The 17335-nt window shown below is 46.7% G+C and overlaps 1 protein-coding gene across 4 annotated transcripts in view; it reads right to left on the reverse strand.

Annotated features, from left to right (window-relative positions):
• The window catches only part of ETS1 (ETS proto-oncogene 1, transcription factor), a 128409-nt gene that overhangs the window by 9177 nt on the left and 101897 nt on the right, over positions 1 to 17335 (reverse strand). For 2 of the 4 annotated variants that reach the window (XM_033406966.2, XM_004280474.3), the window contains one exon: positions 12923 to 13183. The exons of the other annotated variants lie outside the window; for them this stretch is intronic. In XM_033406966.2, coding sequence (XP_033262857.1) covers positions 12923 to 13183 — 261 coding nt within the window. The remainder of the gene's footprint in view (positions 1 to 12922; positions 13184 to 17335) is intronic. 4 annotated transcript variants of the gene reach the window in all.

The following is a 17335-nucleotide window of genomic DNA, read 5'->3' on the forward strand; positions in this document are numbered from 1 at the left end:
AGACTGTGACACAATCTCAGAAGAGATAATATCAGGTGGGTACCTGGAGGGACTGCAGGCCAGCAGAGCAAGTCTCACACGAGGATGCTTCCCTCCAGAGGCGACCCTCAAAGCACTTCAAATCCAAGGCTACAATCTCTTTTTTTGTTAAGGCGAAGCTTCAAGTGAAGTCTTACTCATTTGGTTGTTTATGTCCCTTTTCTTTGTCTAGGGACTGGGAGATCCCCATATCCGTCTCAATGAGCCAGGGATGGTTATTTAAAAGCCCCTGCTTTTTTACTTCCTCGCTCCGAGGCTAAGAAGTGAGCAACTTCGGTAAAAGGAAAGCAACGGGCTAGGATGGGATGTTAGAAAGGCACTCCAGATGCTCAGATCATAATTCTTTCCGTGTGGCCACGTATAGGTATCTTCTCAGTTTCTAGGCTTGGGGGTTGCCTGCCATGGCAATGAGCTCACTGCTCATGAACGGGGGTCAGGGTGGGACTTCAGTTTTTCCTTTCCAGTTCAGCTGCAAGTTCTCACTCTGTCACCTGAGCCCAGCACGAGGTTAACACACAAGAGTGGAGCCCGGGGCAGCGGCTCTCTCGGGCAGCCTCCCATCATGCTTTGCTTGCACCAAGACCGGCTCCGACAGCTTTGTTCTCCCTGCATCTCTCTCACCACTAGAACACATGCTCCAAGGGCGGGGACTGTGTGTTTTCACTGCTGTAACCCAAAGCCTGGGATGGTGCCTCACCAACAAACACCAGCTATCAAAAAGCTATTTGTTGTTAAGTGACTCCAGCTGTTGGCTCCCTGCAAGCCTGGGCTGTGTCTGATTGACCCTTCTGTGTTCAATGCCAGGCCTGGGACCTCGTCTCGGACAGGTGCTCGGTAAACATTTACTGAACTGCATGACTCAAAACAACCCTCCTCTGCAGAAAGGTGTCAGGGTTTAAAAAAGCGACCCAAACTGCTTCTCTCTATTAAACTATATTTGGGGCCAAACAATATGGGTGACTCCCAGGCTACGTTTCATCAACATGGGCCCCAAAATAAAAACGACCACACCTCCTGTCCTTTGGGGAATTCATTTGCTACTTTGAGAATCTAATCTCTGCAGCTCGACTCTCAAAGTCAAATACCTCAGTGTGGGCAGGACACCACATTTATTTTAACCTATGAAACTCTCATGGTTGGTCACCCTTGCAACAGGGTTCACTCTGCCCCAATAGCACACATCTGACAGGTGGTTCTAAAACAGAGGAACGGGACCGACTGGCCCCTCCCTTTCACCCAGGTGTCTCTACCCACAGCCAAACGATGATGGCAAAAACAGAACGCTCAAATCCAGAAATGACCCATCTGTTCACAAGTGTGAACTGTCTTTCAGACTACTGCAGGAGTGCCTACCTCTGGGGGTGGTGGGTCACCCCGGAGTCTCTAAGCATCACCCCCTTCTTGTCAACCCCCTTCTAAATTATCATTCACAAAAGATCTCCAAGTCCCTCTGTTTCCATTCAGTCCTTATGAAATGACGTTTAATGACAAATTGAACAGAAAGCATCCTGTCAGTCTCTTGCCCTCTGGGCCAAACTCAACATGAAGCGGCACCGTCTTCTGCCTGAGGATGAAGGAGCCACGAGATGCACTGCTGGCTGGTGTGGCATCCAGAGCACTGGGATTTTCAAAAGAAGGAAGAGTAGAGACTGCTTCATACTTTGGCTTGGCTTTATGCCTGTAGGTGCCTTTTCCCACCTCTTCTGAGTTATGTCCCTCCGTTGCCCTCAACTCAACCCAATATCACCTCATCCCCAGCACAATCTGTATATGTACGATACATTCTGTAACTGGCCAAGGTGCCTCGGTTCAATGAATCACTGTAGATCAATAGGTTCTATACACACGCTCCTCTATAATGGCTAGTAACACAAGGGCAGCAATCGGGGATACGAGTTCCAATAATTCAACTCATAACCACAAACAACATTCTAACAGGCACTTGAAAAACACACCTCATGGACGTCATGAGGGGCAACATGTTCCTGCCCTTGTGTTTATGTATTGCTGGTATAGCCAGGACTTAACAATGGAAACAAGTTAGAGAACAATTAAAACCAGCTTTTAATGTCAAGTCCATGTCTCTGACACGTTAGACGAAAAGAAAGGAGGAAGCATTTCAAAAAATTTAAACAAACAAACAAAGATGTCAGGCATTGGACATACTGACAGAGCGATAACAGCAGATAGTATCGCATAAAATGAAAATATATACAGGATGGTGGGAAACGCCCAAAACAGGGAGTCAAGCGTCTAGAGCTTCGATCCCAATTCTTCCCCGATTCACTGAGCGACCTCACGCAGCTGGTTAACCTCTCTGGGCTTTAGTTTATCTATCCCTAAAATGAAAATAGTTATCCCTGCTCCTCTCTACTTTACAGAGATGTAGATCAAGGCCCTATTATTAAAAATAAACATAAATATATGCATATATATATAAAGAGCTGACCACAGCGCAGAGCAGTCTGGGAACAACATAAAACACGACAATGGAGGGAATCCCCTGGCGGTCCAGTGGTTAAGAACCTGCGCTTCCACTGCAGGGGGCACGGGTTCAATCCCCGGTTAGTGAACTAGGATCCCACACGCTGTGCGGCGCAGCCAAAAAAATAAAATAAAATAATAAAACACAACAACGGAAGAATTAAACAACAGAAAAAAATATTTTTAAAAGCAGACTTTTCCAAAAGGAAAACAAGAGAAAAAAAAGATGGAGTTGAAAAAAAAAATAGCAAAAGCACTAGATCAAATTCAATGATTCTTCCAAGAATTCAACTGGCCTTTTATACGGCAACTTTGAAAAAGGAGAAAGTTAGAAGCTAAGACAAAATGGTTAAAGTATGTAAAATGTTTTAAACACTGTAGATGAGAATAACCGGTTAAGGTTTTTGAAAGTGAGGGATAACTCTGAAGTTCTTGCTCTAATTCAAAGTAGGCAGGCACAAAAAGACAGAGCAGATGCAAACTGCTTTGCAAGTGAAAGTATCACCGACATTTTATGGTTTGGGGAAATCTTGGCCACAGACAGACTTAGATCCTCTTTCCCCCAGTGCACGTTTTTCCCCTCCTAATCATTTATACCCATCACCAAAGCGCACTCCACCTAATAATTATGTAGGGCTGAGCTAGAATGAGTCCAGCATTCCCCACAAATGTCTGTAGTTTGGCCCTAGAAACAGATCCCATCACTATTAACTGAAGGAAGAGCAGAAAGTCTTGCCCAGCTATTAATGTCCAGGACAGTCTGGGCAGTGAGTCTGGGGCTGGCAATGGGTCAGCCGGGCTGCCCCACCTGCGAAAGACGAAAGTGAGGCTCACTTGAGTCTGCCTGGGGCCTGAGAACAAGACAGTTACACACTTAAGTGTCTGGAGGAAAGGCCCTTGTTTTTGCTTGGGCTCCTTACACCTACGTGTGTTCAAAGTACACATGTGTGGGAGCGGCCGCAGGGAAAGGAGACCCTTCCTCTCTTAAAGGGGCAGCCTGTACTCGAATGCAGGCACCTTTCCTCCAAACCCAGGAACTCTGCCTAACCATGTTCAATCCGCCACTCAGACGCACACTTGGATAGTGAGCCAGCAAAGCTGAAGGCAGGAAGCGGGCTTCTTTACAGCTTTTCCTCCTGAGGTCTGCGAGGTAACTGATTGTTTTAAGAAGTCACCAGAAATGGGTAAGGTTTGGATTTGAGGGTACGGAGTGAAAATTTTGTTTAGAAACCAAAATAGAAAGGAAAAAAAAAAGCTTTATGTCACTAATGTACATGTCAAAAGAAAATGCCTTCCTAAGTATGTAGGTGACAAGAAGAAAGAAGGAGGTCTTCACTGATTAGAACTAGAAAATAGGACTTGAGAGTTCTGAAGCCTGGACCTTTTCTAGTAGGTTCTCAAATGCAATCTGAGCTTTATTTTATCCTAGGGGGTAAAGTTTCCCCCTCGTACCAAGTTTCCCCCTCGAGAAATGACTAGTTAACGTATTCAAATTCTTGGGGAGGTGACTAGATCCTAAGCCATCATTTGAGCATATAACTTTTCAAGCCTTTATCTAGCAAATAATTTCTGAACACCCCTCAAATGTAAAGCATGGTAGCCAGATTGGGTGGAATAACAGAAGAGGGTATTAAAAGCAGCATAGAGGCAGCAGAAGAAACACTTCTGTTCCACCATAATGGGATGAGCTGAAAAGGCGCTACCCACGCCTTTAAAGAACAAAGGAGCGAGAACCCAGCCTCGAGGGGCCTTCACGAGAAACTGCACCCATCTCAGCTCTGAAGGTCAAACACCTCCACGGAGCCCAGCCCTAAGAGCACCTCTCCCGCCAAGCAAGTCCCAGCTTCCTCACCGAGTTCAGACTTTCACATTCACCCACCTTAGGACAACTTTCACTCTCATTATCTCTCAGGGAGAGGTGAGTCACACAGCAAACAATGCATTTCGGTAAGTTAAAGTCAACAATAGGCACTGAATCCAGAAGCCCGTCGTGGGCCACCAAGAGCATCGGGACCACGGTCTAGAGTCCTGCTGTATGACCAGCCAGACACCACGCTGATCAGTCAGGGATGATGGGGCCACGACCGCATGCTGCTGGGCCCTCTGGCCACAGGCAGCATATGTGACTCCATCCACCCTGTCCCCAACCAAGGTCAGGCTTCCTGGGGCTGCTCCAGCCAGGGATGGCACAGAGGGCACATGAGGCCATTCCTGCAAGACAGAGAGCTCCCCAGTCTTTGACCGAGGAGTCCCATCAGCCTGGCCACACCTCTCTTGGAATTGAGCTGCAGTTGGAGGCTCTTCCTACCTGCGGCACAGCCTGAAGGCTCCCCTGCCCTTTCTTCCTCTTCCCACTGTGTCCTTCAGATGTTCTCCCCCGAGTCTAATCGTGCCTTGGCATCTGCAGACCCAAACTAACATGCTACTAACGTTGGATATTTTCCTACAAATTGTCTGACGCTGTGAAAACCTGTGAAAGGCCTCTCCTTTGCTGTTTGCCGTGTGACTTTGGGCTAGACTTCTTCCCCCTCTGAACCTCAATTCCCTCCTTTGTACAATGAGGATAACAGATTTTTCCTCATGTGGTCATTGGAGACAGTTAAAAAAAAAAGAATGCGTATGAAAGAGTCTAGCACTTAGTAGGAGCTCAACACACATGTGGGTTGAGCTGAATAGCTGAAGGGACCTAATCTGATATGAAATATTGGCTGTGCCCCCAAGATACTGCCCGGAATTACTGGAATTCTGTAAGTCAAATCCATCATCCCCTGACCTCGAAGAACGTAGAACTGTACCGAAGGACAGAAGGTCTGGAGAATAATACGAAACAGTGGTAACAACGAGCACCTAGAGGGTGCTTCCTGTGGACCTAGCACTGTGCTGGGTGCTTTCCATAAGATATTCATGGAATTCCCACAATAATCCTAGGAGATAGGAACTCCTATTATGACCATTTTGCAGGTGAGAAAACTGAGGCACAGAGATGTCAGCTTGCCCACAGTCACGCAGCTGGTCAGTGGCAAAGCCAAGACACACTCAGGCTGCCTGGCTCCAGAGTCCATACTCTTAACCTCACCACGATGAAGCCTCTGCAACATACCCAGTGGTCAAACAGCCTGGATGGTCTCCTGTCATGTGCTTAACCTGGATTGAAGTCTGAAGGCATAAAAGTGACAGATGGGGTGCTGATAACCATCCTATCTGTAAGCATCACACGAAAGTCACTTTAGGGAGAAGAGGGAGGGATATACAGAGGCCCTAGAACAACAGGAGTTTGAACTTCATGGGTCCATTTATACATGGATTTTTTCTTTATAAATACATTGGAAAATTTTTTTGTAGATCTGCAACAATTTGAGAAAAACTCAGACAAACCGCATAGCCTAGAAATATGGAAAAACTAAGAAAAAAGTTGGGTATGCCATGAATGCATAAAATATACGCAGATGTACACAGAACAGACAGAAAGTGTGTGAATCGACTGTTTACGTTAGCAGGTCAACAGTAGGCTAGCAGTTAAGTTTGGGGATTCTACTCGGATTTCTGACTGTGTGGGAGTCAGCGCCCCTCACCCCCGTGTGGTGTTCAAGGGTCAACTGTAGCACCTCTTGAATGGAGTCTCCACGCCGGGGAACCGCTGGTCAATCAGTGTCCAGAGAGGCAAAGGCATCCAGGGAACCAGGAGATGCCAAGGGGCGAAATCTTACAGAGCCCTTCCCAGCAGAGGCTGAGGGAGTTTCCAGGCCGGCTGTTCAAGGCCGACAGGACCTGTGTGGATGCCTCGGCAACACACTGGCTGAATTCTGTTCAGTGGAAACATCTGACTTCAAAGACAGAAAGGTGGAGCTTCAAAGTGGAGACAGAGTGGAATTCCAGAACTGTCACCACCCAGTTCCACCACTTGGAGTTAGATTTTGTTAAAGAAACAGTGACCCAAATAAATGGGAGACTCAGAGACTTCTTTAAAGCTGGGGGACTGGGTCCCCAGAAAAGACGTGTCATCGTGTAAGTTTCCTGCCTCCTAATCCAGGCACCCACAGGCCTCGGCGAGTTGGAACACCAGGGTCTGAGATTCTGTTTTGTGAAGTATGAAGGGGCCTCTCTGCCCCAAAGGCAGCTCGCCGGAGCTACCGTAGCTGCGTCCAGACCCCGGGGTGGCTCAGCCAGCTGCGGTCTTCAAGGGCAACTGATGGAAACAGGGAACCTCCCTGTCCATATTTCCGAAGCCAGTTAGAAGAAAAAAATGAAGAGTGAGGCCAGATCCTCCCACCGTGTGATCTTTTCCACGGGTGGCAGATGATTAAGAAAAATGGTCCCAAAGCGAACCAGTCAGGAGGTGGAAGCCGTGGAACGTCCATGCAGGCAACACCAAGGGGCTTCTGCCCCCCGCTCCCCCTCCAGCCCAGAGCTGCCAGGGAGTTCTCCTTCCTCAGGCTCCAGAGTATTTCCCCAGCAGCCTCATAACTGAGCAGCATGTTAACCCGTTACTCCAGTGAGATCCCAAAGGCACTCCACACACCCCCTTAGGACCCAGCGCCAAACACAGCACAGAGAATCAGAGTCCCCCCGGCTTCTGGCAGCAAGCCTCCAGTTAGGCTCAGGGGTCTGTCTGGCTTCCTACAGCCTGCTACTCACAGGGGCCTGTGAGGAGGAAAGGGAAGATGCTCCGTCTGCCTTTCTCACTGCCAGGCTCTTTTCTTCCCAGCCACCCAGGTGCTGCCCGACGATGGTCTACACCAAGACTGTGATGCTGCCTGTAAGCCTGAGGCCAGGCCCAGCCTTGCCTGGGCCGAGAACCTCAGGGCCCCTGTAACAGGCAGTACTACACGCAACAGGCACCAGAGTTCTACGCTCATGTCAGCAAGCTGGTTCTTCTTGACTTCAGTCAATTCACACCCTTATCGCGACAGCAGGGACGTGGAAAGACTATATTCCAGAGCTTGGCTCAGGGAATAACCATCCTCCCCCAATTATAAAACTCCAGGCTGTTCCTAATAACATACCCACCTGTAGACCAGCATTAGAATCTTCTGCACAGATTCACACTGCACTACTCTGCTCCGGTGATGCGCCACCCCCCTTCCTCGTCAATGACTTAGGCTCACACCAGAAGCTTCCTCGGTGGTTGTTTGTACCTGAGGACGCTGGGATGATTTTGCAATCCAGCTTTCCGTCAGAAAACTGTGATTTCAGGAAATGCCATCCAATCTCAGGTTTCATTCTGAACTGAAGGGCTTTGAAGCACTTCTTTTTGCAGGAAAGTTGTTTATTTTCAAATACATGTTTTAGCAGTAGCTTTAGGTTCCTGAACCCTAAAACTCAGTGACCAGTCAGATCCCCCAGGTTCTGGGCGTGGCCCAGGGACTCTGTTATTCTGTGACGGTGGACGGGCTCTAATTTATCTACAAAATAGCAAGAAGAAGGTTTATCTCAGGCCAAAAGCAACAGGGGAATACCTAGGGCTTCTATTTCTACAAGGCTGGTACGGCTTCGTGTGACGCCTCACGCAAAAATATCTGCAAGTTGGATTCTTGACGGTCCCATATCGAGCCTTTAGGAGACTGAGGGATCAGCTATTCACAAATTGGCCCAGCATGGTAAAACATCCTTTCGTTATAGTTACTGACTAGCTTTGGGCTCAGCTTTGCTCAGGCTCCAGGATAAAGAAGAGATCCTCACCACTTCATCAACAATTACAACACAAAGCTGGGGCTTCTCCTAGACAACGACAACACGACAGTTACCAGCAGGCCTGCTCCATACCAACTGCAGAAGTGATAGGAAAGGATTCCTTATTTGTAGCAACAAAAGTCTGGCAGTCTGGAGTGAAGCTCTATAAAGCTGATTTACAGAGCAATAGCTCCACTCCCTCCTGCCCCCAAGACCCCCCTCCCCCCCCAACACACAGTGTGAATTAGTGACAAGCAAGAGACAAGACTCCTAATCTACTCTATGGGAGCAACTGAGATAACCAATGAGTGTTCTCATTCTTTAAGAGGGAGAAAGATTTCGTACTCAGGTGAGACATCTGGCACTTAAGGTTTAATTCAAGAGCTACCTTCCTGCAGAAGGCCTGGAATAAGTCCTTTTTGGTGCCTCAGTTTCATCATTGATAAGAGGGGCCTGGAGGGACAGAGAGGAAGGGAAAATACTCTTTGACAATCCAACATATTATTCTACACCTGCTGAAATGGAAAAAAAAAAAAAATCAGAGATGCCCATGTGTGTCAAGGATCTAGAAAGCTTTTTGTTTAGGTCCATCAAATACATAGAAAACACCAGGCCACTTCTCTCAGTTTGTTTTGTAATCAGATGGGGTTCATGATGTATCTTCGAACAAAAGAAAATGGAGCTCTCTGATCGTATCAGTTTGATAACCAAAAGCGGTCCCAGTAAGGTAAGAGGTGCATTCTTGGCGGAAGCCAGCACTGCATTTGATGTATTCTTAACTCAGCTAACAGGCAGGCTTTCAAGCCATGTTATCTGCCCACACATCTTGACCTAATTTAACAAGTTGCCATGGGAGCCCAGTGAAGGTTGATGCAATTTTCTTATCTTGGGAGGAAGAATGCAACTGTGCAAGAGAATGTGAAAATTCAGTTTCTAACTGATTTCCACACTTACGGTGCGGTAACTAAGACAGCCTCGGAAGAAGTAAAATGTATTCCTTTGAGAGTGAGACGAACAGAGACCTAGGCTCCTACTGCACTGGCAGGAAAATGGATTCACACCCCAGCACAGGGAATCTATACATACATCCTTTAGTTCAAGCCAAGTCATAGTGATGTAAAAGGTACACATGTGCTCCTACCGTGTAGCCACACATACTCTGGAGTTAGTCGAATTTTAAGGAAACAGATTAAAAAAAAAAAAAAGAGCTCAGAACTTGAGATAGAAAATAGGTGTGACATTTATGAGCAATGAAAAGTCTTGCCAACACTTATACAATGATTTCCACTTTCCAAAGTACTTTTCCAAACTTCAGCTCATCTTAGCATGTCTGCATAGACTCAGAGATGCATTTACAAAAACTCCAGTCACTACACGCTCCCCGCGTGGTGGAGGGGGCTGAGTAAGCATGTTCCATCCCCCTTCCCCGTTCCCTAGGATGTATGTGAAATGATAAGGGGTCACAATGAGGGGCAAGATATAGTTTGCACTGAAGACAGGAGAAGTCCACCAGGCACTGAACACAGGAAGAAAAGACACCCAAATTTGGACCACTCCCGACATGCCTAACAAATTCCTGACCTTCATCAAACCACAGCAATATGAAAATCCAGTTCAAGTCTAAGGACAATGACAATGTCTTGAATTCGTCAAGATAGTGAACCTTCCAAGGCTACGAACACTTGTCTGCACTCAACATGGGCTCAGATTTGCTGAAATAATTGATTTGTTACGAGTGAGCTCTCTCCCCTGCGTCTAGCACCATGTCTAGCACTCATTTGTCTCGTTAATTGAGTTAGTTCAATTACATTTTCACAGATCTCCTACCACCGAGAGAGGGAGGGACACTTCCATTTCACTAAAAGTAGAAGAGGGTGCAAGGTAAATTTGCCTGAAATCACACAGTGTGTTAGCGCTGGGAGGAGCACAGAGGACTTCTGTTTTCTGGGCTATTGTTTGCACCTCCATCTGAGATGGTTTGAAAAGTTAAATCCCCAGTTATAAAGAAGAAACAACTGAATGGTAAGATACTTAAAAAAAGGTTTTTTAGTTCAAATGACTACTTGAATTTTTGAGATCTTTAACTGATAATCATCCTCTCTTTGCTTCCATTCACTGAATTAGTTTTATTCCCCTAGAAAGAAAGAGAGAGAGATAGAGACAGAGACAGAGACAGAGATAGAGAGGCAGAGAAAGAGAGAGGAAAAGAGAGGGAGGGAGGGAGGGAGGGGAGAAGGGAGGGACGGAGGGGCACCCATTAAAAATAATCTATCCAAATAAGGGATGACATCAAACATAACTCACAGCTCCAGGACATTCCTGTGTTTGTCCTGAAAAGAGCTTTTGAGGTTCTCATCTGTTTGCCTCTGGGTTAGGATTGCCAGAGAAGCCTCACAGGCGGCATTTTGGTGTTGGCCCTCTTGATGACATTTCATGTCCCTAATTTGTACTTCACACTCATTCCTCGTTCTTAAAATTTCCAATTCACCCTTTTCCTTCTCTTCTTGAAACTGGGACACGTGGAGAGATTCCCAACTCTCAGATAATTCTTGCCAAGGTACTGAGATCATCTTAGTCAAAACCCTTTAAATCACTCTTGTAGACTATTAGCTCTACAAGCTTCTCCCACCTACGAAATCCAATAACTAATATATATATATATATATATATATACCCCTTTCAGAGGAGTTTCTATTTGAGGTGGAGATGAGGCGTTCACCGTTTCTAGAAACTTCTAGACTTTCTGGAGTGTAGCCATGAATCCTTAACAGAATCTTTTCCCATGAAGGCTGACCTAAATCATAAGACTCTCTTTGGCCAGAACCCAAACTTTAGAACTTAAAGTCAGTTTATTTAATATCATTATCCACAAAACCGCCTTAACTAGCAACATGTTCAGAACTGTACACCAAGCTGAGAGAGAATGATGAAAATTGTCATATGGGAGAAAATTATAATCGTGCCTGGTAATGGTGGTTATGGTGGAGATTACGCCAGAGGGAATAAGGCAGGACCTTTAATAAGGAGAAACTAAGTTGAGGATTTGGTCCTGGAAGCTCGGGCAGAAGGAGGAGAAAAGGTGGCCTTTACACTTGGGCAAACGACAGAGCCGAGTGTAACCTGCGCCATAAGAACAGAAGCAAGTACAGCCACTTAGAGACGTCTGCCGCCTCCACAGCCCAGAGTCATGCCAGAGCTGCCCCGGCCTCTCCTCCTCCTAATTAAGCAGCACTTCTCTCCTCCTTCATCAGTGTATCCAACTGGAGTCCAGTTCTTAAAATACCTAAGAGTTATTACAGGAGCCAGCACTCCTGTGCATATTGAAAGAGACTTTATATACTTTCCTTATTCCAGGTGCCATTAATGGAAAAGGGCAAACTTTCATTGTCTGCTGCCCAAGATGGGAAGGAACTCCCTGGCAAAGCAGCAAGTTCCCATCTACTCGAGATGTTCCAGCGAGGACCTGGGGAATATACTGCAGCAAGAAGAAAGTAGGGAACCTTTAAGCTCCTTTCTGGCCCACGACTCTATATACAGACCTTGTCGCTACCTCAAAATCCAGACCTAGCTCCTGAGCACCTATCCGTGCACTGAACTGCATGGGGAGCTGGAAGAATGCAACGTAAAAGACACACACAACCCTGATCCTTGAAGGAGGAGGAACTTTTCTAAGCATGTGAGCTGTTCTCAAAGGTCAGCTGGCTTTCCTAGTAAAGACCTGAGATTTCCCTCACACAAGAACAGGGATCCAGCACACTCTTCAGATCAGACAGACACGTCACTAGAAACACAGATTTTGCTGTCTGTCTTCATCCATACAGAGGGTCCCCACCAGTGACCTGTCCAGGGTGGATAAACTGTAAGAGAACAGAGGGCAAGGTCACAGCTGTGTCATCCAAGCTTAAAAATAAGCTCTGCTCGCGACACAATTTCTAATGTTTACAAAACACGACAATCTTACAGAAAGGGTCTGATCATTAACATGCGTCTGCTCCTTGGACAGTTGTCAGATATACTCTTCAAACCCTTCCAGAGCTAGACAGCCTATGGGCCACACCTTGCTTGGACAATGAATCATTTTGCTCTAGTATCAGATTCTCAATCAAAGCCCAGACTCTCAACATACATCTTCCTTCCTCTGTGACATTTCTTCGGTCACCACTACTACAACTTTCACTCCTGGAAAAAAATCAACAGTAAAGCTAAGCGACAAGAAAGGTTTCCTATATAGGGCAGGATCCGGCCAGAGTGTCCGGTGACTGAGGGCACTGTTCCCATTGGAGAGACCGGCCAAATACTGAGGATTCTACTGCAGATGAGTCCAGGGTGTAGGCCATTCCGTGATGGCTTTGAGAGATGCCACTGCTGGTTTTGGGTTTAGAGAGACCTCCCAAGAGCAGGCGAGAAGTCCTTTGATGCTAGACCACAAGGCAGAGGTTCCAGAAACACCAAATCAACAGAGTTCCCTTCTCCCAGCGCGGGGTAAATATCCAAAATATCAGCTTTCCCTACCAATCCTGGAAAGGATCCCTTGGGACAGAACGACACTGCTTGCTTCCAAAAGCCAATGGCTATTCACAGAGTGGCTTGAGAGGCTAACCCAACCTCTCCGAGTCTACTTCTCCCCACCCCCCCGGAAAGAAAGAGGCTGGCTTCAGGGGCTGGGAATGTGCACAGAAGCTTCCAGCGAGCCCACCCTCAGCGAGCAGGAGGCGGGGCGGGCGCCTACCTGTGTAGCCAGCCAGGGCCGCAGCAGGGATGACAGGCTTGTCCTTGTTGAGGTCAGCACGGTCACGCACATAGTCCTTGAAGGTGCCCTTGGGCTTGTGGTTGGGCAGGGCGGCTGGGTAGTCCTCTGAGTCGAAGCTGTCGTAGGACGGGACGCGCTGCAGGCTGTTGAAGGATGACTGGCTGCTCCAGGACTGCGTGAGGCGGTCGCAGCTATCGTAGCTCTCTATGCTCTCAAAGGAGTCCTGGCCCCCGAGCTTGCCTGGAGGAAGAGGAGGTGGGAGGAGGGCAGGGAGGAGGGATGGGAAGAGACACTGTGAAACCCTCTCGGTGAGGATGCGCAGGACGGATGGAGGGAGTGGCCGGTGGGGATGGAGGCGTGTGGGTTTGCTCTGGGGAGGAGGGGCTGCCTGGGCCCAGTCTGCGAGCCCCCTGCGTGGTCTCGTCTTGCTCCAGAGCCCCTAGGACAGAGATGCAGAGTCGGGCGCAGCTTCCATCTGCCAGAGGGAGACAGCAGTGTTTGGGACCGCAAGAATTCCAGAGCCAGAAATCTACAGGCTGAGAATCATGCCGGCTATGATGGGATTTCTGGCTGATGAATTAGACCCAATGAGTAGATGAGGAAATCTGAGCAGTGTCAGGCCCAATTCATTCCCTATCCTAACTCAAGCCAGGGAGACGATTTCAAAAGGCCCCATTTGGCAAAATATTCTGGTCATGAGAAAAAAAAAATTCCATTAGACTAAGAGCAGATTGACCTTCCTTGACCTTGGAACTAAAATATTATTTTTTAGCCTTTCTTCCAAACACTCTTTTAAAATGAAATAAATGCAGTACTGCCTCTGTGCCTTCTCAAACAGAGAAAGAAGTTATGATATGCTTTTTCCAGGAGGTTAAAAAAAGCAAACACTATCACTCTTCTAAATAGAAATCCATATTCTTTATCCTCTCCAAGTGCAGCTTTGTACTTGAAATTTGTACTTTATTAGGGAAACGTAGGCAATAAAAAACAAAGAAGTCGATTAAAGAGTTAAGGTCCACAGCAGTGTCAGAAATCCTTTACTGTATGAGTTGCTTAAGGCATTCTTAACTGACCACAAGATCATGCAAGTTCATTAATTTCCCAAACCAGGTTATAAACAGCTGCTATGATTGCATAATAGCTGCTAGAGAAATTTCCACTGGCGAAAATGCCATTAAGAAGGAGCCTAACAAAATGGGGGGGGGGGACCAAAAATAAATGCATCTAACTACTGAAAAGGCTCACAGGAATATTTTTTTATGTTTTATTTCCAGATACTTTCCAGGCAACCTAAATTAAATCATGGGAGATTAAATGGCCACCTCAGCAAATTCAAGAAGCCAAAGGATGTGACAAATGTGTATGCAGAAATACCTGTGAGTCAGGGCTGGCTGGTCTACCATGAAATTTCAATCCCAGAATAAGGGCTGGCATACACAACGTAATACTAATATGTTTCTGGTGTATTCTCCCCTTCATAACAGAGGGAATTCGTTAAACCAGTGAAATTCAAATATTTAATCTTGGTGTCCAAACCAAAATTAAATATACAGTAATTAAGAAGGAAGATACATTGCTTCCAAAAACAAATTTTTTTTAACCCCAGATAAAAGATACTCAGTTAAATATGTAATTTTTGCATAATCTCCCCTTGTAGATTTCCTGAACCTCTTAACACCTCCAGTGCTGCTTGGAACAGAAACATAGTTATTTAACTGCTTCATCTCATTCTTTCTTCCAGTCACTCATTCAAAGAAGGGTAATCCCCAGAAGGTAGGTACATGGAAGAGCTTCATGGAATCATCGGCCCCGCCTACCCAGTCCACTGTCATATTTGCAACTTTTTATTATTATTATCTACTCAGTACTCTGTAATGACCTACATGGGAAAAGAATCTGAAAAAGAGTGTATATAGGTATACCTATAACTGATTCACTTTGCTGTACACCTGAGACTAACACAACACTGTAAATCAACTCTACTCTAATACAAATATTTTAAAAATAAAAAAAGAAGGGACTGTCCCTTCCAGAAATTCACATTAAAAGACTCAAGAAAACAGCCCCCAACCAAGAAGGCAACAGCTCCTTTTCAACAGAACAGGAAATTTTGTGGTCTCTCATAAAAAGGTATTTGCTCACACCCGCTATCCATCTTACACATACCAAAAACCTAAGAAAGAAAGTTTATATTTTCATGAAGAATACTCCCACAAAGTCACCGATGTTGAGGCTGTAGTTATACTCAAACGTCCCTGAGATGATTCTCTCAGTCATTTTTATATTTGGAGGGTACAGAGACTGGAATTTTCACATGCAAGACAGCTGAGCTTCCAAGGAGTCCCAATAAGCAAGGGCACTAAACGAGGCCAGAACCACTCTCTGGCAGCCTCTCAAACATGAACCGAATGCAAGTCTGTGGAGAGTTGCAGTTTATAGCAGTAGGCTACTTTCATTTTAGCTCTCTTTCACAATCCTGGAGCTGGGAACCATCATTTACGGGTATTTTCTCCCAAAATGGGTTGACTCCAACTGGATTAGACACTCGGTTAGGCTACTGTGCTCACGCAGGGAAGCTCCACGCCATCCATCAGCTGGCTTTCCTGAGAAATGTCTCAGCGAGGTCCTTCCAAAGCTATTCCACCACACAGACCTCGGAGCACCCAGAACAGTAGGTCGGGGAGGACAACGGCGGCCCACTGAACAGACTAGCACAAAGAAGACAGCTCTCCGAGTCCAAAGAAGTGGAACATCGAAGCACTCTATACCCTAATGCAGTACACGAACACTACGATGATTGTTGATAATAAGAAGCTCACAGTGATGCTTTCAGTCTAGACCGATCCTACCACGTCAGAGCCAATCAGCCCCTAGAATACATCCTGTCTGCAGCACTTCTAACTCGCCAGAAGCAACCGTGAACAGACCGGTCTCCCCTTCGAGTCTGTGTGGTGTGAAGCTTGGTGCGAGTGAGGGAGAAGGAGGCCAGAGAGAAAGCCCTCCTGTCCCTTTGTACAGGTCACCGTCTGGTCCATCGGGATTCATTTGGGGTCGCGGGGCGGGTGGGGACCAAAACCAAAAACCAAGAGAAGGAGAGGGAGAAGGGGGAATTGCACAAATGCAAAGCCAGACGCAACTGGTAAAGGACCTGGCAGCAGATCTGCCCAAAGTGACACCACGGCTGAGTCCCCACGCACACTCAGCCTCATCACACACGCACAGGAAGCCCCGTGAGAAAGAAAGGCGCTCTGTTACTGTGACCCGCCTGAGAAAAAAGGTACACATATGTGTAAGTATTTAAATAGACCGGCATCCAAAAATAAAGAAGAAAGGGGAAGGCAAAGCTGGTCCCACCCATCCCCTTCTGTCTGAAACACAAACACCCCGGGGCTGCAAGAAGGCAGATTACAGGTTCCGATTTTGCTGGGGACTTTCCCTCTGCAGGCTTGCTGGTCATCTCGAGGCCTGCTGGGAGGAAGTAGGAACCTGAACACTTGAAGGAGATGAGAATGTGTGCGGCCCGTGAGGCCTTTGGGGCCTCACTGAGGAGAGGAGCAGGGTCATCACTGAGCAGAAATCACCACGAGGCGGCCAGGCCCGACTTCCGTGACCAAAGGCCTCGCAAGCATCGCTCGGAAGGGCTTTCTCCTGTCCTCTTCCTGTCTGTAATTCTCTCCCATTTACCCATCAGAATAGTCATCTTTTTCAACTTGTTGGAAATCAGCTATAGGTCTTCCTGGATGAACAAGTCCCTCTTTACGATGGACTGCACTTTTGTCAGAAACAAAACAATCTGGACACGTCACTAGGTGAGCCGTGCCTCTGAATGTTTACGTCCTGATCTTAAAAATTGGGCGTACTTAACCTTTTTTGCTTTATAAAGTCAGCCAGCTCTATTTTGAACCATTTATTTCACTGTCAGTGAGTATTTTATCATTGCCATAACAGTCATGGCAACAAGAGTACCTTCTTCCGGAAGCCTCTGGCCGCCTCTTTCCCTGGGCCTCTACCTAAATACACACTTTCACCACACTGCTGAAGACGGGTTCCAAATAAGCTGTTGGTTAACCATCTTCTATCTTCCCAAACCAAAGAAGTCACAGGAGGCTAGGAAGCCCAGGCTGAGAAGCAGAGGTCATTCAGATACCAAGCCAGGATGTGCAGTCTGACCGGGAATACCTGGAACACCAGGACGATGCAGAGATCAGGGCTCTCCAGGAGGGTCTCTGAAATCATTTTTATGTGATTGTGTCCTCCTTAAGCAAAATCCTCTCCAAGAAAATAACGCATACCTTCGAAAAGAGCCACGAGCACCTGAAGTTATCACGTGGTGAAATGTTTTACCCACATAAGAAAGGCGATTGTTCTTCCTGCCAGATTTCAGTTCCACCA

Source organism: Orcinus orca, chromosome 8, assembly GCF_937001465.1.
Source record: "Orcinus orca chromosome 8, mOrcOrc1.1, whole genome shotgun sequence".
Lineage (NCBI taxonomy): Eukaryota > Metazoa > Chordata > Mammalia > Artiodactyla > Delphinidae > Orcinus > Orcinus orca.